A 26,733-nucleotide genomic window follows, 5' to 3' on the forward strand; every position below is an offset into this window, starting at 1 on the left:
ACCCATGGTATGTATGCACTGATAAGTGGATTTTAGCCCAAAAGCTCAGAATACCCATGATACAACCTACAAACCGCATGGAGCTTAAGAAGAAAGACCAAAATACAGATGCTTCATTCCATAAAGGGAAAACACAATAATCACAGGAGGTAGAGGAAGGAGTCTGGGAGGAACAGAGAAGGGGAGGGAAAGGAGGTAAGCAGCATCAGGTGTTAGAAGGGATAGGAGAGAAATACACAGGATCAGGAAATTGAATAGAAACATGGAGCAGTGGGGGATGGGAACTGGGGGTAGCAACTAGAAAGTCCCAGACCCCGGGAAAGCAAGAGGCTCCCAGGACCCAGTGGTAATGGTTTAGCCAAAACACCCAACAAAGGGGAGAGAGAACCTGTAGAGACCACCTCCAGTAAATAGGTACAGCTCCCAGGTGAGGGATGGGGCAACTCACCCATCTCCTAAGTTTTAACCCAGAAAAGTTCCTGTCCAAAGGAAAGAGAGGGGCATAAAATGGAACATGAAGGACAGGCCATCCAGAGACCAACCTACCTAGAGATCCATCTCATCTGCAGACACCAAAAGAGACACTACTGCTGATGCCACAAAGTGCTTGCTGACAGGAGCCTGATATGGCTGTTCCCTGAGAGGTTCTGCCAGAGCCTGAACAATACAGATGCAGATACAACCAACCATCAGATGAGCTCAGGGACCCTGTGGAAGAGCTAGGGGAAGGACTGAAGGAGCTAACGGAATTACAACCCCATTAGAAGGACAATACCAACTAACTGGACCACCTAAAGCTCTGAGGGACTAAACCACTAACTAAACAGTATACATAGAGGGAGTCATGGCTCCAGATACATATGTAGCAGAGGATGGTCCTATCTGATTTCAATGGGAGAGGAAGAAGGCTTGATGCCCCAATGTAGGGGGATGCTAGAGCAGTGTGGCAGGAATGGGTGAGTTGGTGGAGGAGCACCATCATAAGAGGCAAAGGGGAGGGGTGAGAGAAGAGGATGGGATGTGGAGGGGTAACCAGAAAGTACAAGAAGTATGAGATCATTTGAAATGTAAATGAATAATATGACTAATTAAAAATTTTAGGAGAGCTGAACACCCAGAAGTGAGGACCATCCTGAGACCTCAGGACAGATTGCCACTTCTACCTGCATTAGCCCACATCCCTGGTCAAGAGGAAACTGCATAGTGCCTCTGGACAGAGGAATATAGGAACAGTCAGCTGCAGGTACCTGTGGTTCTGGTCTGCACTTAGAACTGAAGTGAACCCATCAAACAGCTCTCTGCACCCAAATTCCATGGGGGAGAGAGCTGGACCCTCAGAAGTGCAGACACTCCTAAGGAGTCAGAGGAGACTACCCTCTGCCCATAGTCCCCACCAAGGAGGTGATCACCTAGTGCCAGCTGTGCCTCCTGGGCATAGGGACCTAGGAGCAATCAGGGGCATGACCCTTCTGATTCCTGCCCACACCTAGAGCTGAAAGACAGTCTCAGGAGTGCAAACACACCTGAGAGCAGAGCACTTGTTCCAAGAAACGGCTGAATAAAACAGGAAAACATTTCGACAGGAGTCCGGACACAGAGACCTATATGGTGTCTGAGTGTGTGTGTGGGGGGGGGGGGGGGGTCAAACCACTGTCAGAAACATCGAGACAAACAAACACCAGGAACAACCCAGTCACTAGAGGCCAAGTGCAAGACCCTAAGCAAGAGAAAACAAGAAGACTTGGCATCATCAGAGCCCAGTTCTCGCACCAAACAAAACACTAGATATCCAAACACACCGGAAAAGCAGGATTTAGATTTAAAATCACATTTTTTATGATGATGATGGAGGACTTTAAGAAGTTCCTTAAAGAACTCCCTTAAAGAACTCCTTAAAGAAATGCAGGACAATGCAAGTAAACAAGTAGAAGCCTGTAAAGAGGAAATTCAAAAATCCCTCAAAGAATTACAGAAAAATACAAACAAACAGGCAAAGGAATTGAACAAAACTGTCCAGGATTTAAAAATGGAAATAGAAACAATAAAGAAAGCACAAAGGGAGACAACACTGGAGATAGAAAACCTAAGGAAGAGATCAGGAGTCATAGATGCAAGCACCACAAACTGAAGACATGAGATAGAAAAGAGAATCTCAGGAGCAGAAGATAACATAGAAAACATCCACACAACTGTCAAAGATAATGTAAAACAGAAAAAGCTCCTAGCCCAACTTAGACTCTTAACATAAAGGGCGAGTAAATACATTATACAAAATTATAGAAGAAAACTTCCTTAACCTAAAGAAAGAGATGCCCAAAAACATACAAAAAGCCTAAAGAACTCCAAATAGATTGGACCAGAAGAGAAATTCATCCTGTCACATAATATGTCAACATGTAGAAGAATGCAGATCGATCCATGCTTATCACCCTGTACAAAGCTTAAGTCCAAGTGGATCAAGGACCTCCACATCAAACCAGATACACTCAAACTAATAGAAGAAAAACTAGGGAAGCATCTGGAACACATGGGCACTGGAAAAAATTTCCTGAACAAAACACCAATGGCTTACGCTCTAAGATCAAGAATCGACAAATGGGATCTCATAAAACTGCAAAGCTTCTGTAAGGCAAAGGACACTGTGGTTAGGACAAAACGGCAACAAACAGATTGGGAAAAGATCTTTACCAATCCTACAACAGATAGAGGCCTTATATCCAAAATATACAAAGAACTCAAGAAGTTAGACCGCAGGGAAACAAATAACCCTATTAAAAAATGGGGTTCAGAGCTAAACAAAGAATTCACAGCTGAGGAATGCCGAATGGCTGAGAAACACCTAAAGAAATGTTCAACATCTTTAGTCATAAGGGAAATGCAAATCAAAACAACCCTGAGATTTCACCTCACACCAGTGAGAATGGCTAAGATCAAAAACTCAGGTGACAGCAGATGCTGGCGAGGATGTGGAGAAAGAGGAACACTCCTCCATTGTTGGTGGGATTGCATACTGGTACAACCATTCTGGAAATCAGTCTGGAGGATCCTCAGAAAATTGGACATTGAACTGCCTGAGGATCCAGCTATACCTCTCTTGGGCATATACCCAAAAGATGCCCCAACATATAAAAAAGACACGTGCTCCACTATGTTCATCGCAGCCTTATTTATAATGGCCAGAAGCTGGAAAGAACCCAGATGCCATTCAACAGAGGAATGGATACAGAAAATGTGGTACATCTACACAATGGAATATTACTCAGCTATCAAAAAAAATGACTTTATGAAATTCGTAGGCAAATGGCTGGAACTGGAAAATATCATCCTGAGTGAGCTAACCCAATCACAGAAAGACATACATGGTGTGCACTCATTGATAAGTGGCTATTAGCACAAATGCTTGAATTACCCTAGATCCCTAGAACAAACGAAACTCAAGACCGATGATCAAAATGTGAATGCTTCACTCCTTCTTTAAAAGGGGAACAAGAATACCCTTGGCAGGGAAAGGACAGGCAAAGATTAAAACAGACACAGAAGGAACACCCATTCAGAGCCTGCCCCACATGTGGACCATACATATACAGCCACCCAATTAGACAAGATGGATGAAGCAAAGAAGTGCAGACCGACAGGAGCCGGATGTAGATCGCTCCTGAGAGACACAGCCAGAATACAGCAAATACAGAGGCGAATGCCAGCAGCAAACCACTGAACTGAGAATAGGACCCCCGTTGAAGGAACCAGAGAAAGAACTGGAAGAGCTTGAAGGGGCTCGAGACCCCATATGTACAACAATGCCAACCAACCAGAGCTTCCAGGGACTATGCCACTACCTAAAGACTATACATGGACTGACCCTGGACTCTGACCTCATAGGTAGCAATGAATACCCTAGTAAGAGCACCAGTGGAAGGGGAAGCCCTGGGTCCTGCTAAGACTGAACCGCCAGTGAACTAGACTGGTGGGGGGAGGGCGGCAATGGCGGGAGGGTTGGGAGGGGAACACCCATAAGGAAGGGGAGGGGGGAGGGGGATGTTTGCCCGGATAACGGGAAAGGGAATAATACTCGAAATGTATATAAGAAATACTCAAGTTAATAAAAAAAAAAAAAATGTAAAAAAAAGTCAGACCCGGTGAGAGAGAGACCCAACCGCCTGGTCAGCACTCCTGAGGCTGCAGAGCGGAAGAGACCACCAACACTGCTCACCCCTGCCCACATCCCTGGCCCAAGAGGAAACTGTATAAGGCCTCTGGGCTCCCGTGGGGGAGGGCCCAGGAGCGGCAGGACCCCTGCCTGAGAAACCACCGGAACCTGAAAGAAACAGACCTGATAAACAGTTCTCTGCACCCAAATCCCGAGGGAGGGAGAGCTAAACCTTCAGAGAGGCAGACAAGCCTGGGAAACCAGAAGAGACTGCTCCCTGCACACACATCTCGGACGCCAGAGGAAAAAGCCAAAGACCATCTGGAACCCTGGTGCACTGAAGCTCCCGGAAGGGGCAGCACAGGTCTTCCTGGTTGCTGCCGCTGCAGAGAGCCCGTGGGCAGCACCCCACGAGCGAACTTGAGCCTCAGGACCACAGGTAAGACCAAATTTTCTGCTGCAAGAAAGCTGCCTGGTGAACTCAAGACACAGGCCCACAGGAACAGCTGAAGACCTGTAGATAGGAAAAACTACACCCCCGAAAGCAGAACACTCTGTCCCCATAACTGACTGAAAGAGAGGAAAACAGGTCTACAGCACTCCTGACACACAGGCTTATAGGACAGTCTAGCCACTGTCAGAAATAGCAGAACAAAGTAACACTAGAGATAATCTGATGGCGAGAGGCAAGCGCAGGAACACAAGCAACAGAAACCAAGACTACATGGCATCATCGGAGCCCAATTCTCCCACCAAGCAAACACGGAATATCCAAACACACCAGAAAAGCAAGATCTAGTTTCAAAATCATATTTGATCATGATGCTGGAGGACTTCAAGAAAGACATGAAGAACTCCCTTAGAGAACAAGTAGAAGCCTACAGAGAGGAATCGCAAAAATGCCTGAAAGAATCGCAAAAATGCCTGAAAGAATTCCAGGAAAACATAAATAAACGAGTAGAAGCCCATAGAGAGGAGACACAAAAATCCCTGAAAGAATTCCAGGAAAACACAATCAAACAGTTGAAGGAATTAAAAATGGAAATAGAAGCAATCAAGAAAGAACACATGGAAACAACCCTGGATATAGAAAACCAAAAGAAGAGACAAGGAGCTGTAGATACAAGCTTCACTAACAGAATACAAGAGATGGAAGAGAGAATCTCAGGAGCAGAAGATTCCATAGAAATCACTGACTCAACTGTCAAAGATAATGTAAAGCGGAAAAAGCTACTGGTCCAAAACATACAGGAAATCCAGGACTCAATGAGAAGATCAAACCTAAGGATAATAGGTATAGAAGAGAGTGAAGACTCCCAGCTCAAAGGACCAGTAAATATCTTCAACAAAATCATAGAAGACAACTTCCCTAACCTAAAAAAAGAGATACCCATAGACATACAAGAAGCCTACAGAACTCCAAATAGATTGGACCAGAAAAGAAACACCTCCCGTCACATAATTGTCAAAACACCAAACGCACAAAATAAAGAAAGAATATTAAAAGCAGTAAGGGGAAAAGGTCAAGTAACATATAAAGGGAGACCTATCCGAATCACACCGGACTTCTCGCCAGAAACTATGAAGGCCAGAAGATCCTGGACTGATGTCATACAGACCCTAAGAGAACACAAATGCCAGCCCAGGTTACTGTATCCAGCAAAACTCTCAATTAACATTGATGGAGAAACCAAGATATTCCATGACAAAACCAAATTTACACAATATCTTTCCACAAATCCAGCACTACAAAGGATAATAAATGGTAAAGCCCAACATAAGGAGGCAAGCTATGGAATGGATACAGAAAATGTGGTACATCTACACAATGGAATACTATTCAGCTATCAAAAACAACGAGTTTATGAAATTCGTAGGCAAATGGTTGGAACTGGAAAATATCATCCTGAGTGAACTAACCCAATCACAGAAAGACATACATGGTATGCACTCATTGATAAGTGGCTATTAGCCCAAATGCTTGAATTACCCTAGATCCCTAGAACAAACGAAACTCAAGACGGATGATCAAAATGTGAATGCTTCACTCCTTCTTTAAATGAGGAAAAAGAATACCCTTGGCAGGGAAGGGAGAGGCAAAGATTAAAACAGAGACTGAAGGAACACCCATTCAGAGCCTGTCCCACATTTGGCCCATACATATACAGCCACCCAATTGGACTAGATGGATGAAGCAAAGAAGTGCAGACCGACAGGAGCCGGATGTAGATCGCTCCTGAGAGACACAGCCAGAATACAGCAAATACAGAGGCGAATGCCAGCAGCAAACCACTGAACTGAGAATAGGTCCCCTATTGAAGGAATCAGAGAAAGAACTGGAAGAGCTTGAAGGGGCTCGAGACCCCAAAAGTACAACAATGCCAAGCAACCAGAGCTTCCAGGGACTAAGCCACTACCTAAAGACTATACATGGACTGACCCTGGACTCTGACCCCATAGGTAGCAATGAATATCCTAGTAAGAGCACCAGTGGAAGGGGAAGCCCTGGGTCCTGCTAAGACTGAACCCCCAGTGAACTAGTCTATGGGGGGAGGGCGGCAATGGTGGGAGGGTTGGGAGGGGAACACCCATAAGGAAGGGGAGGGGGGAGGGGGATGTACGCCCGGAAACCGGGAAAGGGAATAACACTCGAAATGTATATAAGAAATACTCAAGTTAATAAAAAAAAATAGTCAAAACACCTAATACACAAAACAAAGAAAGAATATTAAAAGCAGTAAGGGAAAAAGATTGAGTGACATATAAAGGCAGACCTATAAGAATTACATCAGACTTCTCACCAGAGAGTATGAAAGCCAGAAGTTCCTGGGGAGATGTCATAGAGACTCTAATAGAATACAAATGCCAGCTCAGGCTACTACATCCAGCAAAACTCTCAATTAACATAGATGGAAAAACCAAGATATTCCATGACAAAACCAAATTTACACAATATCTTTCTACAAATACAGCCCTACAAAGGATAATAGATGGAAAACTCCAACACAAGGAGAGAAACTAGACCACACAAAAAGCAAGAAAGTAATCTCCTTGCAATGAAACCAAAAGAAGAGAGACACAAAAACTTAATTCCACCTCTAACAACAAAAATAACAGAAAGCGACAATCACTATTCCTTAGTATCTCTCAACATCAATAGACTCAATTCCCCAAGGAAAAAACATACTAACAGACTGGATATGTAAAGAGGACCCAGCATTTTGCTGCATGCCAGAAACACACCTCAGAGACAAAGACAGACACTACCTCAGAGTAAAAGGCTGGAAAACAACTTTCCAAGCAAATGGTCCAAGGAAACAAGCTGGAGTACCCATTCTAATATCGAATAAAATTGACTTTCAACCAAAAGTTATTAAAAAAGATAAGGAAGGACACTTCATATTCATCAAAGGAAAAATACACCAAGATGAACTCTCAATCCTAAATATCTATGCCCCAAATGCAAGGGCACCTACATTCATAAAAGAATCCTTACTAAAGCTCAAATCACACATTGTACCTCACATAATAATAGTAGGAGATTTCAACACCCCACTCTCATCAATGGACAGATCATGGAAACATAAATTAAACACAGACATAGAGAAAGTAACAGAAGTTATGAACCAAATGGATTTAATAGATATTTACAGAACATTCCATCCTAAAACAAAAGGATATACCTTCATCTCAGCACTTCATGCTAACTTCTTCAAAATTGACCACATAATTGACCACAAAACAGGCGTCAACAGATACAGGAAGATAGAAATAAACCTATGCATTCTGAGATCCCCATGGACTAAGGCTGGTCTTGAATAACAACAATAACGACAGAAAGACCACATATACGGGAAGTTGAACCACATTCTACTCAATGACAAATTTGTCAAGGAAAAAAAATAAATAAAAGACTTCTTAGAATTTAATGGAAATGAAGATACAATATACCCAAACTTATGGGACACAATGAAAGTAGTGCAAAGAGGAAAACCCATAGCTCTGAGTGCCTCCAAAAGAAAACAGGAGAGAGAATAAGTCAGCAGCTTGACAGCACAGGTAAAAGCTCTAGAACAAAAAGAGACAAATACACTGAAGAGGAGACAAGAAGTAATCAAACTCAGGGATGAAATCAACCAAGTAGAAACAGAAAGGACCATAGAAAGAATCAACAAAACCAGAAGTTGGTTCTTTGAGAAAATCAACAAGATAGATAAACCCTTAGCCAGACTAACCAGAGAACACAGAGAGTGTGTCCAAATTAACAAAATCAGAAATGAAAAGGGAGACATAACAACAGAATTAAAAAAATCCTCAGATCCTACTACAAAAGCCTATATTCAACAGCATTGGAAAATCTGGAGGAAATGGACACTTTTCTATACACCTACCAGGTAAATGGTTAAATTTGGAACAGATAAACCATCTAAACAACTCCATAACTCCTATAGAAATAGAAGCAGTATTAAAAGTCTCCCAACCAGAAAGACCCCAGAACCAAGTGGGTTTAGTGTAGAATTCTATGAGACCTTCATAGAAGACTTTATACCAATACTGTTCGAACTATTCCACAAAAGAGAAACAGACTGAGCACTACCAAATTCTTTCTATGAAGCCACCATTACTCTCATACCTAAACCACAGAGACCCAACAAAGAAAGAGAACTTAAGACCAATATCCCTTATGAATATCAACGCAAAAATACTCAATAAAATTCTTGCAAACCAAATCCAAGAACACATAAAAACGATCATCCATCACATTCAAGTAGGCTTATCCCAGGGATGCAGGGATGGTTCAATATACGGAAAACCATCGACGTATCCAGTATATAAACAAACTCAAAGGTAAAAACCACATGATCATTTCATTAGATGCTGAGGAAGCATTTGATGTAATTCAACACCCCTTCATGATAAATGTCCTGGAAAGATCAGGAATTCAAGACCCATACCTAAACATAGTAAAAGCAATGTACAGCAAACCGGTAGCTAACATCAAACTAAATGGAGAGAAATTTGAAGAAATCCTACTAAACTCAGGGACTAGACAAGGCTGCCTACTCTCTCCCTACTTATTCAATATAGTACTCAAAGTCCTAGCCAGAGCACTCAGACAACAAAAGTAAGTCAAAGGGATATGAATTGGAAAGGAAGAAGTCAAAATATCACTATTTGCAGATGATATGACAGTATACTTAAGTGACCCCAAAAGTTCCACCAGAGAACTACTAAAGCTGATAAACAACTTCAGCAAAGTGGCTGGGTATAAAATTAACTCAAATAAATCAGTAGCCTTCCTCTACACAAAAGAGAAACAAGCCGAGAAAGAAATTAGGGAAATGAAACCCTTCACAATAGTCCCAAATAATATAAATTATCTTAGTGTGAGTTTAACCAAGCAAGTGAAAGACCTGTTTGACAAGAACTCCAAGTCTCTGAAGAAATAAATTGAAGATCTCAGAAGATGGAAAGATCTCCCATGCTCATGGATTGGCAGAATTAATATAGTAAAAATGGACATTTTGTTACAAATCTATAGATTCAATGAAATCCCAATCAGAATGCCAACTCAATTCTTTATAGAGATAGAAAGAGCAATTTGCAAATTCATTTGGAATAACAAAAAACCCAGGATAGCAATAACTATTCTCAACAATAAAAGAACTTCTGGGGTAATCACCATCCCTGACATCAAGCAGTATTACAGAGCAATAGTGATAAAAACTGTATGGTATTGGTACAAAAACAGGCAGATAGACCAATGGAATAGAATTGAAGACCCAGAAATGAACCCACACACCTATGGTCACTTGATCTTTGACAAAGGAGCTAAAACCACCTAATGGAAGAAAGATAGCATTTTCAACAAATGGTGCTGGTTCAACAGGAGGTCAGCATGTAGAAGAATGCAAATCAATCCATATTATTACCCTGTACAAAGCTTAAATCCAAGTGGATCAAGGACCTCCACATCAAACAAGATTCAGTCAAACTAATAGAAAAAAAAAAGTGGGGAAGAGTCTCGAACACATGGGCACAGGGGAAAATTTCCTGAACAGAACATCAATGGCTTATGCTCTAAGATCAAGAATCGACAAATGGCATCTCATAAAACTGCAAAGCTTCTGTAAGGAAAAGGATACTGTCATTAGGATAAAAAAGACAACCAACAGACCGGGAAAAGATCTTTACCAATCATACATCTGATAGAGGGCTAATATCTAAAATATGATATTTAGATAAGTTAGACTACAGAGAGCCAAATAACCCTATTAAAAAATGGGGTACAGAGCTAAACAAAACATTCTCAGCTGAAGAATATCAAATGGCCGAGAAGCACCTAAAGAAATGTACAACATGCTTAGTCATCAGGGAAATGCAAATCAAAACAACCCTGAGATTTCACCTCACAGCAGTCAGAATGGCTAAGATTAAAAAACTCAGGTGACAACAAATGCTGGTGAGGATGTGGAGAAAGAGGAACACTCCTCCATTGTTGGTGGGATTGCAGACTGGTACAACCATTCTGGAAATCAGTCTGGAGGTTCCTCAGAAAATTGGACATTGAACTGCCTGAGGATCCAGCTATACCTCTCTTGGGCATATACCCAAAAGATGCCCCAACATATAACAAAGACACATGCTCCACTATGTTCATAGCAGCCTTATTTATAATAGCCAGAAGCTGGAAAGAACCCAGAACCTATAGAAGAGCATTAAGTGCTCTTAATGGCTGAGCTATTTCTCCAGTTCCTAAATTACTTTTTCTTATTTGTTTGATTGCTTATGAGGAATAGGACACAAGTCCTTGTTAAGGTCGGAGAATGACAGCTGGTTCTCTTCATCCACTATGAAGGTACCTGGTCAAGTCTTCAGGCTTGCAGCCAAGAGCCTTTACTTGCTAGGCCATCTTACTGGCCTTTTCCTGCTTCACTTCTGGGGGTTCTTCTTAAGTAAATTTTTTCATTCCATTGTACTTTAATTTCTGGGATTCATTTATGCATATGAATAGAAAAAGTCTTACATGACTTGACCTCTAAAAACTGCCTAGAGACATATGGCATGGCGAGTACAAAGTCAACAACTATGACACACACTTAAAATAATCCCATAAGTGAATAGCAAAGACTGAAACCAAGTGATTTTTTTTAAGTGTATAATGTAATAGGACACAAAAAATCTTTCATTTGAAACAAAAATTATCTAACAAAATAGCTTTAAGTCAAAAAAAGAGAGCTTCACACAATATATAATCTAAATTATGTGAATTTTTCTTTTTTTATTGGTTATTTTATTTCTTTGCATTTCAAATGTTGTTCCCCCTTCCCAGTTTCCCCTCTGTAAGTCCACATCCTCTCTCCCATCCCCCTGCCTTTAGGAAAGTGCTCCTCCTACCCACCCACACTACCACTCCCACCTCACTGCCATTGCCCTATGATGGAGCACTGAGCCTCAAGACCCAAGAGCCTCTCCTCCCATTGATGCCAGATCTGCGTTACTCATCATGCTTTCTCACATGCTTCAGGCTCAAATGTTTTTATTAAATACTACTCATTCCAACAACTTCAAGGACTATCCATTCATATCTAAGATTTTTTAAAAGAGCTTTCTTTTAATATCCTGAATATACAATCAATTGTCTAGGTGTTTTGAGCTCTCCATTTATTTATTTCTAAGTTATTCTGTCCCTTACATAAACCAGTATTGCCAGTGTACTGTTTTTGGTTTTGTTGTCTTTTCTCACTGAAATGCATTATCAAAAAATAAATTCTGAGTATTATACCTAAAGAGAATTTCCATATCTCCTTTACTCTAACCCCCACATCCACTTAACAGTAAGTTACCATGAAGTTTACTTTTAAACTTCCTGAAACTGGTAAGTTTCTTTATCTACAAAGGAGTATGTTAACGGTAATTCTTATGTAAGTTAGTCAGTTACTAAATTATGTCCCTATCCCTCATTTCTGTATCCATTTGACTACTTTGCCATGATCATTTCAGCACATTATATGTACCTCAACAGTCCAGTAGACACTATCTATCTACACTATACTTGATCCTACCCATTTGTACATTAATACGTGAAAGAATGCTTAAATATTTAACTGACATATGCATTCCCCTCATCCCAGATTAATGAAATGAACCAGATTCACATTCCTTCTTGAAACACATTCTTCCAAAATGGTTGAAAAATCACTGGGGTTGGGGTTGGGGTTGGGCATAATCCTGTAACTTTACTCAGTTTACAATTGCTTTCCTATGAATTACAGCACAAAACCAGTAGAACTTCACGAGAATTTAGAGGGACAAAGGAAGCTGGGTGGAACTACATTTATGGAAGCTTGACTTACATTGAAAAATAAACATTTCAGCTTCCAATTAAAGAAATTTAGATAAAGAAAAATGGTGCATATAACATAATGAAAGAAAAAATAAGATTAAAAAAACAGAAGTTTTGGGGTCATAAAATTAATGTGCTTTGGTTGATTCTGATCAGCAAAAGGATGTAACAAAAATAAGAAATAAAAGAGAAAACATCATAAATATTTTCTTCATTATCTAAGGAATAGTTTTCAAGTATTTCTAGGTTGTTTTTTAAAAGGCTATAATTGATCTAGCTAGAAGACATCTTCAAAAACAAAAATCACAGTACAGTTACAGTAAACTAAAATCACACTATAAAGAGAATTCTAAAGGTATCAAGTCCTTTAGTCTAAGAATTAAGAAAAAGATCATTTTCTTTAACACAAATATATTATGAAAAGCTTACCTGTATAGTCTCATTTTACTCAACTTTATTGTTATCAAATCAATTACAGGTGGAATATTACTCTGGGTCTCTGTTACGGTAACAAATATATTTTTTATTGTAATTAATCCAAAATCAGCAACAAAAACATTCCGAGACACTGGAGACTGTGGAATGAGCACCACTGGAGCCTTGATGTTAACATCCAATGCAAACCTAGAACTCTTTCGGGCCAGTTCTTTTACACCATCAGCAGCCATCCCTGCTGCTTGAACAGTTGCTTCAGCCAAGGCATTTTTAACTGCTTGAAAATTATTTATAAATGCCTATAAAAGTAATACAATTATGTTACATTTAATATTATTAATTATATTACATTTAATAAAACATTAAAATTATAAATATATTAACTGTAATTCTACCTTCATAAAGCAAAAAAAAGGACAGAAAATATAGGTATAAAATAAAAATCTAGTCACAAGATAAATGCCAAAAGGGCTATTTGAATGTTCAGTAGTATTATTTCTTTGTGTACTTTCTCTAAGACCTAATCACGTGTAACAGCCCACTCATGTTTGTAGGTTAGATTTAAAGATCTATGAAGTACTTAAGAACTCTCAGGACTGGTTCAATGGTTCAATGTGTAGAAGTGTCTGCTATCAGGTAAATGCCCAAGCTCAGTCTCCAGGGCACTCCTGAAGGAAGGCCAAAAACTGACAACTGAGACCTCACAGAACTAAAAATTGTACACAAAAGGAAACAAGCAACTGAGTGAAGAGTAAGTCTACAGGATTACTATAGAGAGTATATAAAGAATTAAAAAATGTCGTCAAGACAAAAACCACACAATCAATGACTCAGGAGACCCATGAGATACATCTCTAAACAAAAGGTCTCAAAACAACACATTAAAACAGCTAAAGAGAGCTTATAGTGTTCAATGCCCTTATCAACTAGGACAACACGAATTACACCATCTTTACCCAGTTGGAAAGGCTAAAATCAAGAAAACAACTGAACACTAATGCTGGTGAGGGATGGAGGTTAAAGCCAGGCAGGTGCCATACCACTCCTCTCAGCAGTCAGTAAGAGTATGGAGGGGATGCACAGACAGAGTAGGTAAATCGGAAAGCTGAATGAGACTCTGCTCTAGTGTATAAGGTAGAGAGCAACTGAGGAGGACACACAAACACAAATATAAACATACACAAACACAACGACAACAACAACAATAAAGGGAATAGAAATCGGTATACCAGGAAAATTAAGTATCTGGCAGCGAGTGTACAATGGAAAAAACTTATGAAAAGCAGAACTAAAGAACTCAGAAGTTCTATGGAAAAAAACATTTCAAGATTCAATTTTATTTGTCAAAGTTTATATCTATAAAATGGAATAATCTTGAATCCAAAATATAATTTCCTAATGATGATTTTATGTAAATTTGGAATATAGTTTTTGAAGTGGAAGGCAGAAAATGCAAAGGCTTACATTTATGATTTAAATAGTAGGTTCAATTAAAGTATACCATATTATTTATAAATATATGTATGTATATGCTTATTTTTATATAGTATATGATACATTAGTATGTTAACCAATTAACTAAAATATTTGTCAAAATATTATATAAAAGTACTAAATACAAAAACAATTTTAAAAAAGTACTAAACATTTTGGTTGTTAAGGTATGTAACAAATTATTTTAAATAAGTACATATATGTATTTGTACAAATATTCCTATCTTGATCTCAATTCTGTGTTGGACTTATTTTAACCAAATGTGATGTTTTAACCTGAAGATCCTATAGACTTTTTTATGAAGTATTTTTGTACAAGGGAAAAGCAAAGATGAAGGAATATTCTTTACTTTAGTTTTAATTTGTAATATATTATTATTAGGCCAGATATAATGAAACATACATTAATTTTCAGCACTTGGGAGGCAAAGGTCATTTGGTTTCTGTAAGTTCCAAGTCAGCCTGGTCTATTCTCTAAGTTCTAGACCAGCAAGTGACATATCTTAGGGACATATCTTTAAAAAATTATAAATAAATACACACACACACACACACACACACACACACACACAAACAAAAGTGTGTGTGTGTAAACATGCTTTATGTGCACACATGTGTGTTTACGTACATAACCTAAAATTATAAATCATACCTATTTTAAGATAGGTCTTCATCTATGTTTAAACATAGCAATTTCCTTCTAGAGGAAAATAATTATTAAAATACTTACCAATATAGAATATAGGAATTTTGTGACGAACACTACTTCAATGCAACCAACAGTTAAATAAACCCGAGCATCAACCACACTCATATCTGTGTATGCATAGCCAGCAGTTGCATCCATGTAAGAAATCATTTTGAAGCTGAAAACTTCTTTTCCAGTGATATAGACAGCCTTAAGAGAAGAACCCCAAATGTTACTGTCAATATTTGCAGTAATGTACCCCAAGACCAAATGAAACAAAGCAAAATAATAATAAAATATTCTACTATTTGGAAAATCTGCCAGGAATTTGAGAAAGTACAAATGAGACAACAGTTCCAAATGCTTTATTAGAATTTGTAACTAACATGCTTTCTGTTGTTGTCTTGTGTTTTTATGGAGGAGAAGAGATCCTTATCCCTCTTGGATTTTCACCTTGCACTGCAGTCATCACAGAAACATCTTTAGATAACTTTCAAAGCTGAGATATACCACAGGCACAAATTCCCGGCACTCAGTGTCTCATTCCTCTAGGTCTGAGACCTGTAGGTCATTATTTATCTTTGGAATATCTCAGATTTAAACTTCCCATTCTTCACTGGCTGGGTAAGAATTGTTTTATTTAAAAAATTGCCTGTGATGGCTTATAATTTCCAACTCCACATTACCAGTTAAAATCGTAAGAAACAAGAAACTATGTTTTTTAAAATTTGGAACAAAGTATCAAGTTTACAGTTTTCTTGACTGTTAAATTCTAAATGCAAGAACAGAGGGTTGAAAAGCATCAGGAAAACCAAACACAGAACAACCATTCCTAAGGAAACAAAGTATGAGCAATTTTGGCAGGTAGAAGGACAAAACACAAGAAAGGAAGCCAGGCTTTGGATGTGATGCACAAAGCTAGACTGAAGACCATTTCAAACCTAAAAAAGAATTATTATAATTTTCTCAACACTATTAAAAATATGAAATAACAAGACAACAAAGTATGCTCTCATCTTAGAAAAATCAGGAGAGAATATTATAAGATCCCAAGAGGAAGGGATGGCAAACAGCATGCAAGTTAAGTAAGAACAATTCAGCTCAAGCATAAAGGTTGAGGAACACCAATGTGGGACACAAAGTCCCCAGGAAACTAAAACATAGTACTCTCCTCTACGACAGGGACTTTGTTGGCCCCTGTTGGGAATGCATAAGGAAAAACTAAGGGAAATTAGATTAGGGTTTTTCTTGGAAAAGGTCCTGAAAAAGTGAAAACACTTCTATCCACCCAACTCAAGACCCGTAACACTGGGCTGGCGAGATAGCTCAGGGGTTACCAGAACCGACCACTCTTCTAAAGGACTGGGGTTCAATTTGCAGCACCCACATTGTAGCTCAAAACCACTTGTATCTCCAGTTCCAAAGGATCCAACAACATCTTCTGGCCTCCATGGACACCAGACACAAACACAGTACACCAAGAAGACACACAGACAGATGACAAAATATCCATATATATAAAAATAAATGAATTATTTTAAAAGGCCCAAAGCATCGGTTGGGCGATGAGAGAGGGAGTGGGGAATGGGAGAAAGACACCTTGGACATTTGTGAGGCTCAGATTTCAGTTTGTCTGTAGGGGGTGGGAAATCAACTAACTGAGGAAAGACCATAACTATGGGTTAGGTAAAGAATCAGAAAGCCAGCCGAGTAACAGCATTCTCCTTCCTTTGTGTAGCCCTGGCTGGTCTGGCACCTGCTTAGAACACACTGGCTCTAAACTTAGAAAGATCTGCCAGCTCTGCTTCCAGATTGCTGGAATTAAAGGTGCACCACCATGCCCAGTCTACAGTGGAGGCTACATTGCTGGGATTCTGCTCTGTGCTAACATTTTGACCTCACCTCTACTCATAGAAAGTTGTCTTTTTACTTGTTTGGCTCTTTCCTTAATATTGTAGGTTGTCCTGTATTCCTGATGCATGCAGACTTGGTTTTCAGTATTGAGATTGGTAGATAGGAGGTATATTAGTTATTTTTCTTGTTATTGTGACTGACTTGGATCCCGAGAGCCTACTGAGTTAGATCACTAGGAACACTGCTAACTGTCTTGTTTATCATGGTTGTCCTGCTTCCAAGTTTCCTGCTTGAGTTTCAACTTTGGCTCCCATGGTGACAGAAAACGTTAATTAGAACAAGACCCAGACAATAAAGACCCAGAATACCTGGGACTAACATCCAGGCTGGTAGATGAAACTCTACTAGCTGAGTGACCTCAATAATAAACCTGTATGTGTCTCAATTTTTGTAGCCTTGAAGCTAAAGAATAATATTCAGAGGTAAACGGAATTTATGATAATTATTTAAATCAAAAACTAGTAGCACCCTGTGTACTCATGCTAAGTGCGATACCCAAAAGAAAACCTCTTTGCAGTGTCTTGTACTTAGGCTAAAGGAAGCCTGCCCCAGTTGGCTCTAATTGGGAAATAAAGTTGCCAACAGCTAATGGCTGGGCAGGGAAACAGAGGAGAAACCTTTAGATTTCCTAAAGAAGGGACGAAGGGACGAAGAAGGAGAAGAATCCCCATGATGGGAAAAAGTAGATCAGACTAGGAGCCCACCAACATGTAAGAATCGGGGAAAATGGCCCAAAGAGCTACTCCCCCAATTGGATATGGGGTAGCAGAAATAAAATATACCTTTAGCAAGTATTAATTCAGAAATAACAGAGGAGAGAGTATGATAGCTACAAAGAGGTTTGGAAGTGACTAGCCATTGAACTAGTTAAGGCTATTAAATATGAAGGATGTATGTGTGTGTCTTTCATTCGTGAATCCAGAGCTTTTGGGCAGGTGTAGAGCCATGCCTATACCTGCAGGGAACTCAGAGTAGATTAATAACTTATCATTACAATCAATAGGTGGTAGTAGTAATTTATAATACAGAAAAAAACCCTAAAAATCAATCCTAAGCTTACCATATACATTCTTTGCTAGTACACCAAACATTTAAAAAAGAAATCAACATAAATTTCACACAAATTTGTGGTAGAAAGCAGTTAGCATAAATTAACCCTTCAGAAGACCTTGATTCACAAAGAGACAGTTTGATGGTCAAGGGCAACCATGATCACGTCCAGAAGTAAAACAGCTTAGCCTTCAGGCCAACAAGGAATTTCATTACAGAGATAACTGTGGTGAACAGCATGATAGGATCCTGAAGGGGGGAAAAACATCAATTCCCAAGACCAAAGGGAAATAACAACTTCTAGTGGGCTGTGGGCGGTGTATAAGGAGAGGTATTCCATGTGACCTAGCCAAAGTACAAGGAGCCAGGTAGAATTGGACACAGGTGAAGTTGTATTTCAAAGTTGCTTTCAGTATAGGTGTGAAGAGGTAGAGGCTGAAGTTATAGTTACAGCAAGTGGGGGCTGGGGATTTAGCTCAGTGGTAGAGCGCTTACCTAGGAAGCGCAAGGCCCTGGGTTCGGTCCCCAGCTCCAAAAAAAAAAAAAAAGCGTTATAGTTACAGCAAGTAAGTTCTTTTTAATTATCTGGACTAAGTGAGAGATGACCAGGGGAGTGGCCAATGTGAGCTAGAGAAGACTAATTTTTCAACTAATTTTATGAAGCCATAATTAACCTGATAACAAATGGAGAAACACACATACACACAAAGAAAACAAACAAACCCACAAACATTTGTATTTGTTACCCAGAATAAATAAGCACTTAAAACTCATAATTTCTAGAGGTTGGAGAGATGGTTCAGCAGTTAAGAGAGCACTGGCTGTTCTTCCAGAGGTCCTGAGTTCAATTCTCAATACCCACACAGTGGTTCACAACCATTCAGTGGCTCCTCTTACATGTGTGAAGACAGCAACAGTGTACTCATATACATTAAATAAATAAATCTTTAAAAAAAAACCAAACACCTCGTAATTTCCAAGATACCCTTTATATAAAAAAGAATTTATAAACTAACATCAAGCTGTTTTCTTTTAGTACAATTTCAGGTAGTAATATCAGAAGTGTTTTTGTCTTTACCAATAACTAGAGAACTATTCAACAATTCACTTGTAAATGGAGAATGTTGTTCTAGTACACAATGACTTGGTCTGAAAGTTAAAATCTGTAACAATAATGAGTTTATCAATAAAACCCAAACCCACAAAGGACAATAGTATATGTCTAACACAAAATGATAACAAAACTTAATACAGTGCAAAAGAATTTCTGCTTCTTTGGTGACTCAAAGGAGTAGTTCATTTAAAAAACTACCTACATTGGAATCCAAGGAACATTAAAAGAAAATAAACACTGGAGAAAGAAAGCAGGAGAAAGAAACATTCCAATCTGTGCCTGTTTTATCTTGTAATTTAATCTTGTACATATTTTATAAAATTACAGAAGAAAATTAGCATAATTCATTTCTGGGCTATAACTCATTTCTGGTACTATCTGTATATTTTTTAATAGATAATTTAATTTCTGTGAGCATCACTTTCTAGAAAAATTAAAATGCATGATCTATTCTTCACTGTCCTATAATTACCATAAATCTTAAAGTAAAAATGATAGAAATTAAAGACTTTGAAAAGTTTCTTTTTCCTTGTTTCTGTAAGTCATACATGTTTTGAGACTCCTGCTAAATTACTCTTAATAATATATATGTAGTATATATAAGTATGTGTATACACATATATAAACAAGTATATTTTTGTTTCACATAAAACTCCAGTTGGTGATTTTATCAGTAATGATGACATAACTTAAGAGCACTTACTGCTCTTCCAGAGGACTTGAGCTCAGTTTCCAGCAACCACATGGTGACTCACAACTGTTTGTAACGCTAGTTCCAGGGGATTCATTGCCCTCTTCGGTGGGCACAAGATATGTATGCAGTACAAATCCCATTATGTATAATAAGACACTGTTGATATGTGTATGCAGAATGTATGTATGTATGTATGTATGTATGTATGTATGTATGTATACTAGCATATATATACACGTACATATATATACACATACATTTACATGCAAACAAAACACTCAGACACATAAAGAATAAATGAATAATAATACTGATAACAGACTAGGTCCAGCCATGAAAAGAATTTTCTCTCTTGTCTAAGTGCTCACATCCTGACTCAATGAGCACTGATTCAGGTTCCTCTGATCTCACACTTTAGTATTTGTCACCACTTCTTTCAACACATAATTCCGCATAAAGTCCTAATTATTCAAGAATTACTAACAAAATGATTAGCCATCGACATTGGTTTCAAAGGATTATCTTATTTTAATAGCTATGTATACTAGTGAGCATCCTTGAAAATACACTTGAAACAGTTCACACCTCCTAATACCATGATATAAAATAGGCAGTTTAGAATATTTAAAGAATAGAACATTTATTTTGAAATGAGAAAAATTATTAGCAACACTCCTCCCCAAACCACTCCAAAAGCTTCTTTGTTACAAGAACATTATTTACTTGGGAAAACAATAATTTTATAACTAGAATTTTAAATTACATAACTAAAAGATCATTCAAATATTAAGTATCAAATCTAATAAGTCATTGTGCCTGAATCTAAATCCCATTATGCATAAGACACATTGGTAATATATGACAATTACTATTTAATTAATATGAACATTAAATATTTAACGATGTATTAGTATTCAATAAAAACAAAAATCTCACCTTTTTGTAGACAGCCATTTTATCAGAATCTAACACAATTATATTCCTTAGTTTTGCATTTATTTCGGTGACTAAAGGCTTCATAATCATCTCAGAATCAAGCCCTAAGGAAATAAAACAATGAATAATTGTTCTGTCTTCTTCAATTTGTTAATATTAAATATATTTTTATGAGATGTTATTACCTTCAATCTTAATTTCAGAAATGTTTTGTTTCTGATCCTGAATAAAAATCCGTAAACAAGATAACTCTGCCAAAAGCTGCAAGGTAATAATATCTTCATTCGTGGGTAGCTTTAAAGCTACAAAACAAAAATCACGTTGTAACAACACAAGGAAAGGTTTAGTAATTAGCACACTACACTTAGAAGGCAGATAAAATATCACCTTGAGTAATCAGATTTACAATTCATCTATAAGCAAAAATAAATGATTCACTACTGAATTGAAAACTCTAGAGAAAACAATTATCTAATGAATAGAATACAAGCAGGCCAAGGAATGGTCTAAGAGGTGACCACTCCTTGGTAACTGAGAAACCATGCCAATAACTGACCCTTTGAGACACTGGCATTATGGAAAGCACCGGCGTTCATTATCCTAAATGATAACAGATGGAGTGTCTCCAATGCAAAGTGTCAAATGCTCCGAACTCCAAGGCTTTTGGAGCATCACCAGTATATGCAAGAACATTTGGACTTTAGAGCATTTTAAATCTTAATCTGCACTACGATTAAAAAGAAACCATGATAATACTCTAATGCTGCCAATTACAGTTTTCAAATCTAAAATATCATATACATACTTTAAACTACATCAAATATTTACTTTAAATATCTAATTCTCAAATCTTTTACAGAATAAACACCTTTTCTTGAGCAATAATCAGTTTCCTTTATTGCTGTTTTCTAAAATTAACCTGACATATAATTAATCAGTTTTAAGTTATTTATCTAATTAAAAGCAATATCAGAACTTATAATTACTGTTTCATTTGGAGACAAAAACAACTTAAATTTAAAAGAAATATACCAAGTTTTTTAATGATATCTCCTTTGTCTTCAGGCTCTGCAGCAGACACTGAGGCAGACGTTTCCCCTAATTCCGGGAGAATATTATTAAGATAATTCATTGTATTCAGAAGTGCTTCAGTGTGTAAATGAATATCCAAAGAGGAAAAATTCACCTATGGAACAAAATCAACTTTAGAACTAAATCAATAAAAATTTGACTTGATGGTTTTTAAAATACCATACGTTTTGTGGTATAAACCGCATGATTTAAAATACTTAACTTCAAGGATCTTATGATTCCAATTATAAAATAACTTGGTAAGACATCTAGGCACAGGAATATGGTATCTAATAATTATATAGTCATACCTTAATAAGTTGTAAAACATTGTTATAGGTACTATTCAAATTTGGTGCATTTTTTTCAACCTATCCAAAAAGAAAATGTATCAATTAGAACATGTTAAAAAGGTATTTTATACATCCAATTGCTTGATAGGTGCAAAATTCTCAAGATTTGAACACTATACATAAATTAACCATAAGTGACAGTGAATATTATGTTATATACTTAGTGATATAGGGGTGTGTGTGTGTGTGTGTGTGTGTGTGTGTGTGTAGATCTGTGTGAGTGTAGATGTGTGTGTGTGTGTGTGTGTGTGTGTGTGTGTGTATCATAGCCTGCAGACTGATAATATTGAAAAAGGCACAATTTATTATTTTTGAATAGGAATTCATTTAATGAGCATATAAAACAGCTGCTTTATTAATTTTCTTTAGATTTTGTGTATTCTAAAACCTGACACAAACTTAACAAAAATTTAAAGAAATCTCCACTAAACATGGAAGCAAAAATGGTCTTAAGTACATAAATTCTCTTGGCAAAATTCTTATTACAAAATAATTATTAAAGCACCAGAGGGTCAAAATAAAGAAGAATTCATCAATAGACCACAGCACATAAAGGAGATCCATAAATTTTTTAAAAAATATTATTTATTTATGTATTAGTACACTGTCGCTATCTTCAGAAATACCAGAAGGGGGCACCAGATCCCATTACACATGATTGTGAGTCACCATGTGGTTGTTGGGAAATTGAACTCAGGACCTCTGGAAGAGCAGTCAGTGCTCTTAACCCTTGAGCCATCTTTCAAGTAACCGCTCCAACCCCCTTTTTTAAAATATTAAAATTCACAAAATTTTTAAAAGATATGATGAATCAACAAAAATGAAATGATACTTAAAAAGCAGGTAACTAGACAATGGTAGAAATGAAGTGAATCCGTCCTTTTGTGACACACACAGTAAGACATTGTATCAACTGTAGACATTTCTTTTTCAATACTCTGGTGGAAAAAGTCAATCTAGAGGTCATCTTTTTCTTGGAACACAGGGAACTTACATTGCTCTATGAAGTATTTGTAAATCAAAACATGACAATAATGACAAAACAAAAAAAGACACTTAAGGAAGTGACAAGGTATGTTAAGAGTATGGGTTAAGCACACTAAACTTTGAATTTCAATAGCACATCTATCTGCCTATCAGGTGAGATCACAACTACTTACCCTCATGAATTCCAATGTTAATAAATCTTCCATTGTGTTATCCAGAGTCGTGATCAAATAAACTGGTTTCTTGTGTTCATCTAAAAATAATTTAAAAATTAATTTTTGGTGGGAAAATAAACTAGTAATTATGATTGAAAATTATTTCACTAGAATATCCTCAATAAGGTCCCTTCTTTGTTTTTTTAAACTCAAAAAAGTCATTCTCCATACAATGTACTCTTCCTTTGTACTTTAACACTAAAGTCTCAAGTCTATAACAAAAATAAGTAAGCTGTTAAAGAACCAAAGTAATTTTTAGGGCATGAAGAATTCTAGTATTGAGTCATGACGATGCCTTGAAAGAAAACAGTATCTCTAAAAACACTAGTTGTTGAGATGGACCCAAAAAATGTTAATTTTTCTATATACCAGATAGAAATCAATCTTAGCAGTATAAAATAATTACTAGTTATATTACTAATTCAGTTCAAAACTAAACATTCTATGAGAAGTGCTAGGGAAGAGGTAGCTGTATAGCCTTTAAAACTGTCATTATCAAATTACTTATGGCTACTGAAAATCAGCATCTAGAGACTTAGATAAAGGATCACAAACTAATTACCATGGTCTTGCAGAGAAAAAAGAACAATGTGTATATAGCCCTTCAAACCTAAACGCTTAAGACTATAGGAACCAGTTTCCTATTTTAGGGACAACTAACTACAGTTTTCAACCCTAAAGAAGATCCATGCTTCATTTACACATAATTTTGGCATAACAGAACAAAATGTAACATCTTCTACATTTGATGATCTTGGTGTGACTAAGACATAACTATAACACAGTTCATCATAATCAAGTTTGTGTGACTAAGAGATAATTGTAATAAAATTACACAAATACAAATATACAACTGTGACAATCTAAAAACTCAAGTTTGAGAGACTGAGATAACAGTGACACAGTACACCACACTCAAGTTACTGCAATCAAAATAATCCAGCGCACTCAAGTCTGGGAGACCAAAAAGTAACTGTCACACAATGTACCACACTCAAGTTTGGGAGACCAAGAGATAACTGTGACACAGTCCACCACACTCAAGTTCCCCCAGGCTGGAAAACATAGACTGTGAAACCATACCATGCATCACCTCTGACTTAATTAGGTTAAACTAATTAATTTGGTACATGATTCATAAAAGAGCCAATGAACTTAACAGATGTCACTCACCAAAAAACTTAGGACAAATTGGCACATGAAAGGATTTTCTACATCAAATATAATCAGAGAAATTCAAACTGCCATTACATTCCTATTAGAAGGACTCAAGTCCACACACTAACAAGATGTGACAAGGATATAACAAGCACTTTTATTTATTACCAGCAAAAATGAAAAATTACATAATCCCAGGAAGAGTTTGAAGGTTCATTACAAACGCTACATACTTAACATATAATCTACGTGTTATGCTTCTTTTATATTTACCCAAAGAAAGGTACAGCTTAGCTCTATACCGAAGTTTGTGTATAGATATTTATAGCATCTTTATCCATAACTGCCAAAACCCAGAAGAAATTAAGATGTTGTTTATGAAAGTAGTGGATAGACAACCAATAATGTGTCCAGGAATGGGAGCGTGATTCAGTAAGCAAGAGTAACTAGGTGTCAAGACATGAAAAGATAAGAAGAGATTTAGACATAGATTACTAAAAGAAGCCCACCTTAAAAAGGATGTGCACTGCATTATTCCAGTAAGATATGCAATACACAGGTAAAGTGTGGACAGCAGCGAGATGATCTTAAGCCAGTTACCAGAGAAGTACAAGGGAAGGACTGCAGATACTCAGCACACTGAAGCCATGCTTATAATGATACCACCATAGAAACTTTAAACATTTGTCTAAACACCTAAAAAGTTTAATACAAATGTTTACACCTAATGTAATAACCAATTTCAGGTGATAAAGTGAGTGTGTTCATCAACTTTAACAAACATACCACACTGTTAGGGAAGCTAATAAGTGAATAGACAGGACCTAGAAAAGATTTATTCAGTGAAGTAATCCAGATGCAGAAAGACAAATGTCACTCTCATCTGTGGTTCCTAGCCCCAAATAATGAGATTTAGGTGCATATACAGCCCCCTCATTAAAGAAGTTTCTCTTACAGCAAATGAAGATCAACAGAAGAAAATCACAAAATAGAAATCAATAGATTCATTCACATGAAAAATCCTGCATCTCTATAGCTCAGGGAACATCACAGAAGAGTGAGCATCAAGAGTGTGAGGGCCAAGAAGGCTGCTGAGAAACTCTAGAAATGGCTGCATAAGGAGGACTAGAACAATGGACATGCTAATATGGCATAGGGAATGTTCCCTGGACAAAAACCTAAAGGCATCTAATGAGTGCTGAGAGAGGTAGAATCAGCCATTCCCAGGAATGATCACGCAAACTGGTTATTGAATACAAAAATTATTAAGCCCTGAAGCCATATATAGGCAACAAAAACAGATTCAACAAACTTTATTAATATACTCGTGTAAAAACACATATGTAATATTCAAAAAAAGAGAGGTGCTATTGATTTAAGAGTAGAGGATTTGTAGGAGGGGTTGGAAGGTGAAGGGAAAGGATAAATGATATAATTAAATCTTGAATAAAAATGTATGTACTGAGGGATATGACCTCTGGGAACCGGAAGATAGGGGCACTGGAGCTGCAGGTCCCCTGTGCTCCAGACAAAGCCAGGACCTGAAGGGACAGGATCAACAGTTCTCTGCACGCAAATCCTGTGGGAGGGAGAGCTAAATCTTCAGAGAGGCAGACACGCCTGGGAAGCCAGAAGAGACTACTCTGCCCACATTTCTGACTCCAGAGGAAAAGACCTAACACCATCTGGGACCCTGGTGCACGGGGGCTCCCGAAAAAGGTGGCGCAGGTCCTCCTGGTTGCTGCCCTTGCGGAGAGCTCATAAGCAACACCCCACAAGCAAAGTTGAGCCTCAGGACTGCAGGTAAGACCAACTTTTCTGCTCCAAGTGACCTGCCTGGTGAACTCAGGACACAGGCCCACAGGAACAGGTGAAGACCTGTAGATAGGAAAAACTACACGCCCGAAAGCAGAACACTCTGTTCCCACAACTGACTGAAAGAAAACAGGAAAACAGGTCTACAGCACTCCTGACACACAGGCTTATAGGACAGTCTAGCCACTGTCAGAAATAGCAGAACAAAGTAAAACCAGAGATAATCTGATGGCGAGAGGCAAGCGCAGGAACCCAAGCAACAGAAACCAAGACTACATGGCATCATTGGAGCCCAATTCTCCCACCAAATCAAAC

The 26,733-nt window shown here is 37.8% G+C and overlaps 1 protein-coding gene across 6 annotated transcripts in view; it reads right to left on the bottom strand.

The window, feature by feature from the left end:
* The window catches only part of Vps13a (vacuolar protein sorting 13 homolog A), a 226,717-nt gene that overhangs the window by 99,395 nt on the left and 100,589 nt on the right, over positions 1-26,733 (bottom strand). For all 6 annotated transcript variants that reach the window (NM_001100975.2, XM_039079915.2, XM_039079911.2 and 3 more), the window contains 7 exons: positions 23,404-23,483; positions 22,202-22,261; positions 21,852-22,005; positions 21,005-21,121; positions 20,820-20,923; positions 15,154-15,321; positions 12,924-13,228 (listed from right to left, as the gene is read on the bottom strand). In NM_001100975.2, the coding sequence (NP_001094445.2) occupies positions 12,924-13,228; positions 15,154-15,321; positions 20,820-20,923; positions 21,005-21,121; positions 21,852-22,005; positions 22,202-22,261; positions 23,404-23,483 (988 nt within the window). The remainder of the gene's footprint in view (positions 1-12,923; positions 13,229-15,153; positions 15,322-20,819; positions 20,924-21,004; positions 21,122-21,851; positions 22,006-22,201; positions 22,262-23,403; positions 23,484-26,733) is intronic.

Source organism: Rattus norvegicus, chromosome 1 (genome assembly GCF_036323735.1).
Source record: "Rattus norvegicus strain BN/NHsdMcwi chromosome 1, GRCr8, whole genome shotgun sequence".
NCBI classification, from domain to species: Eukaryota; Metazoa; Chordata; class Mammalia; order Rodentia; family Muridae; genus Rattus; species Rattus norvegicus.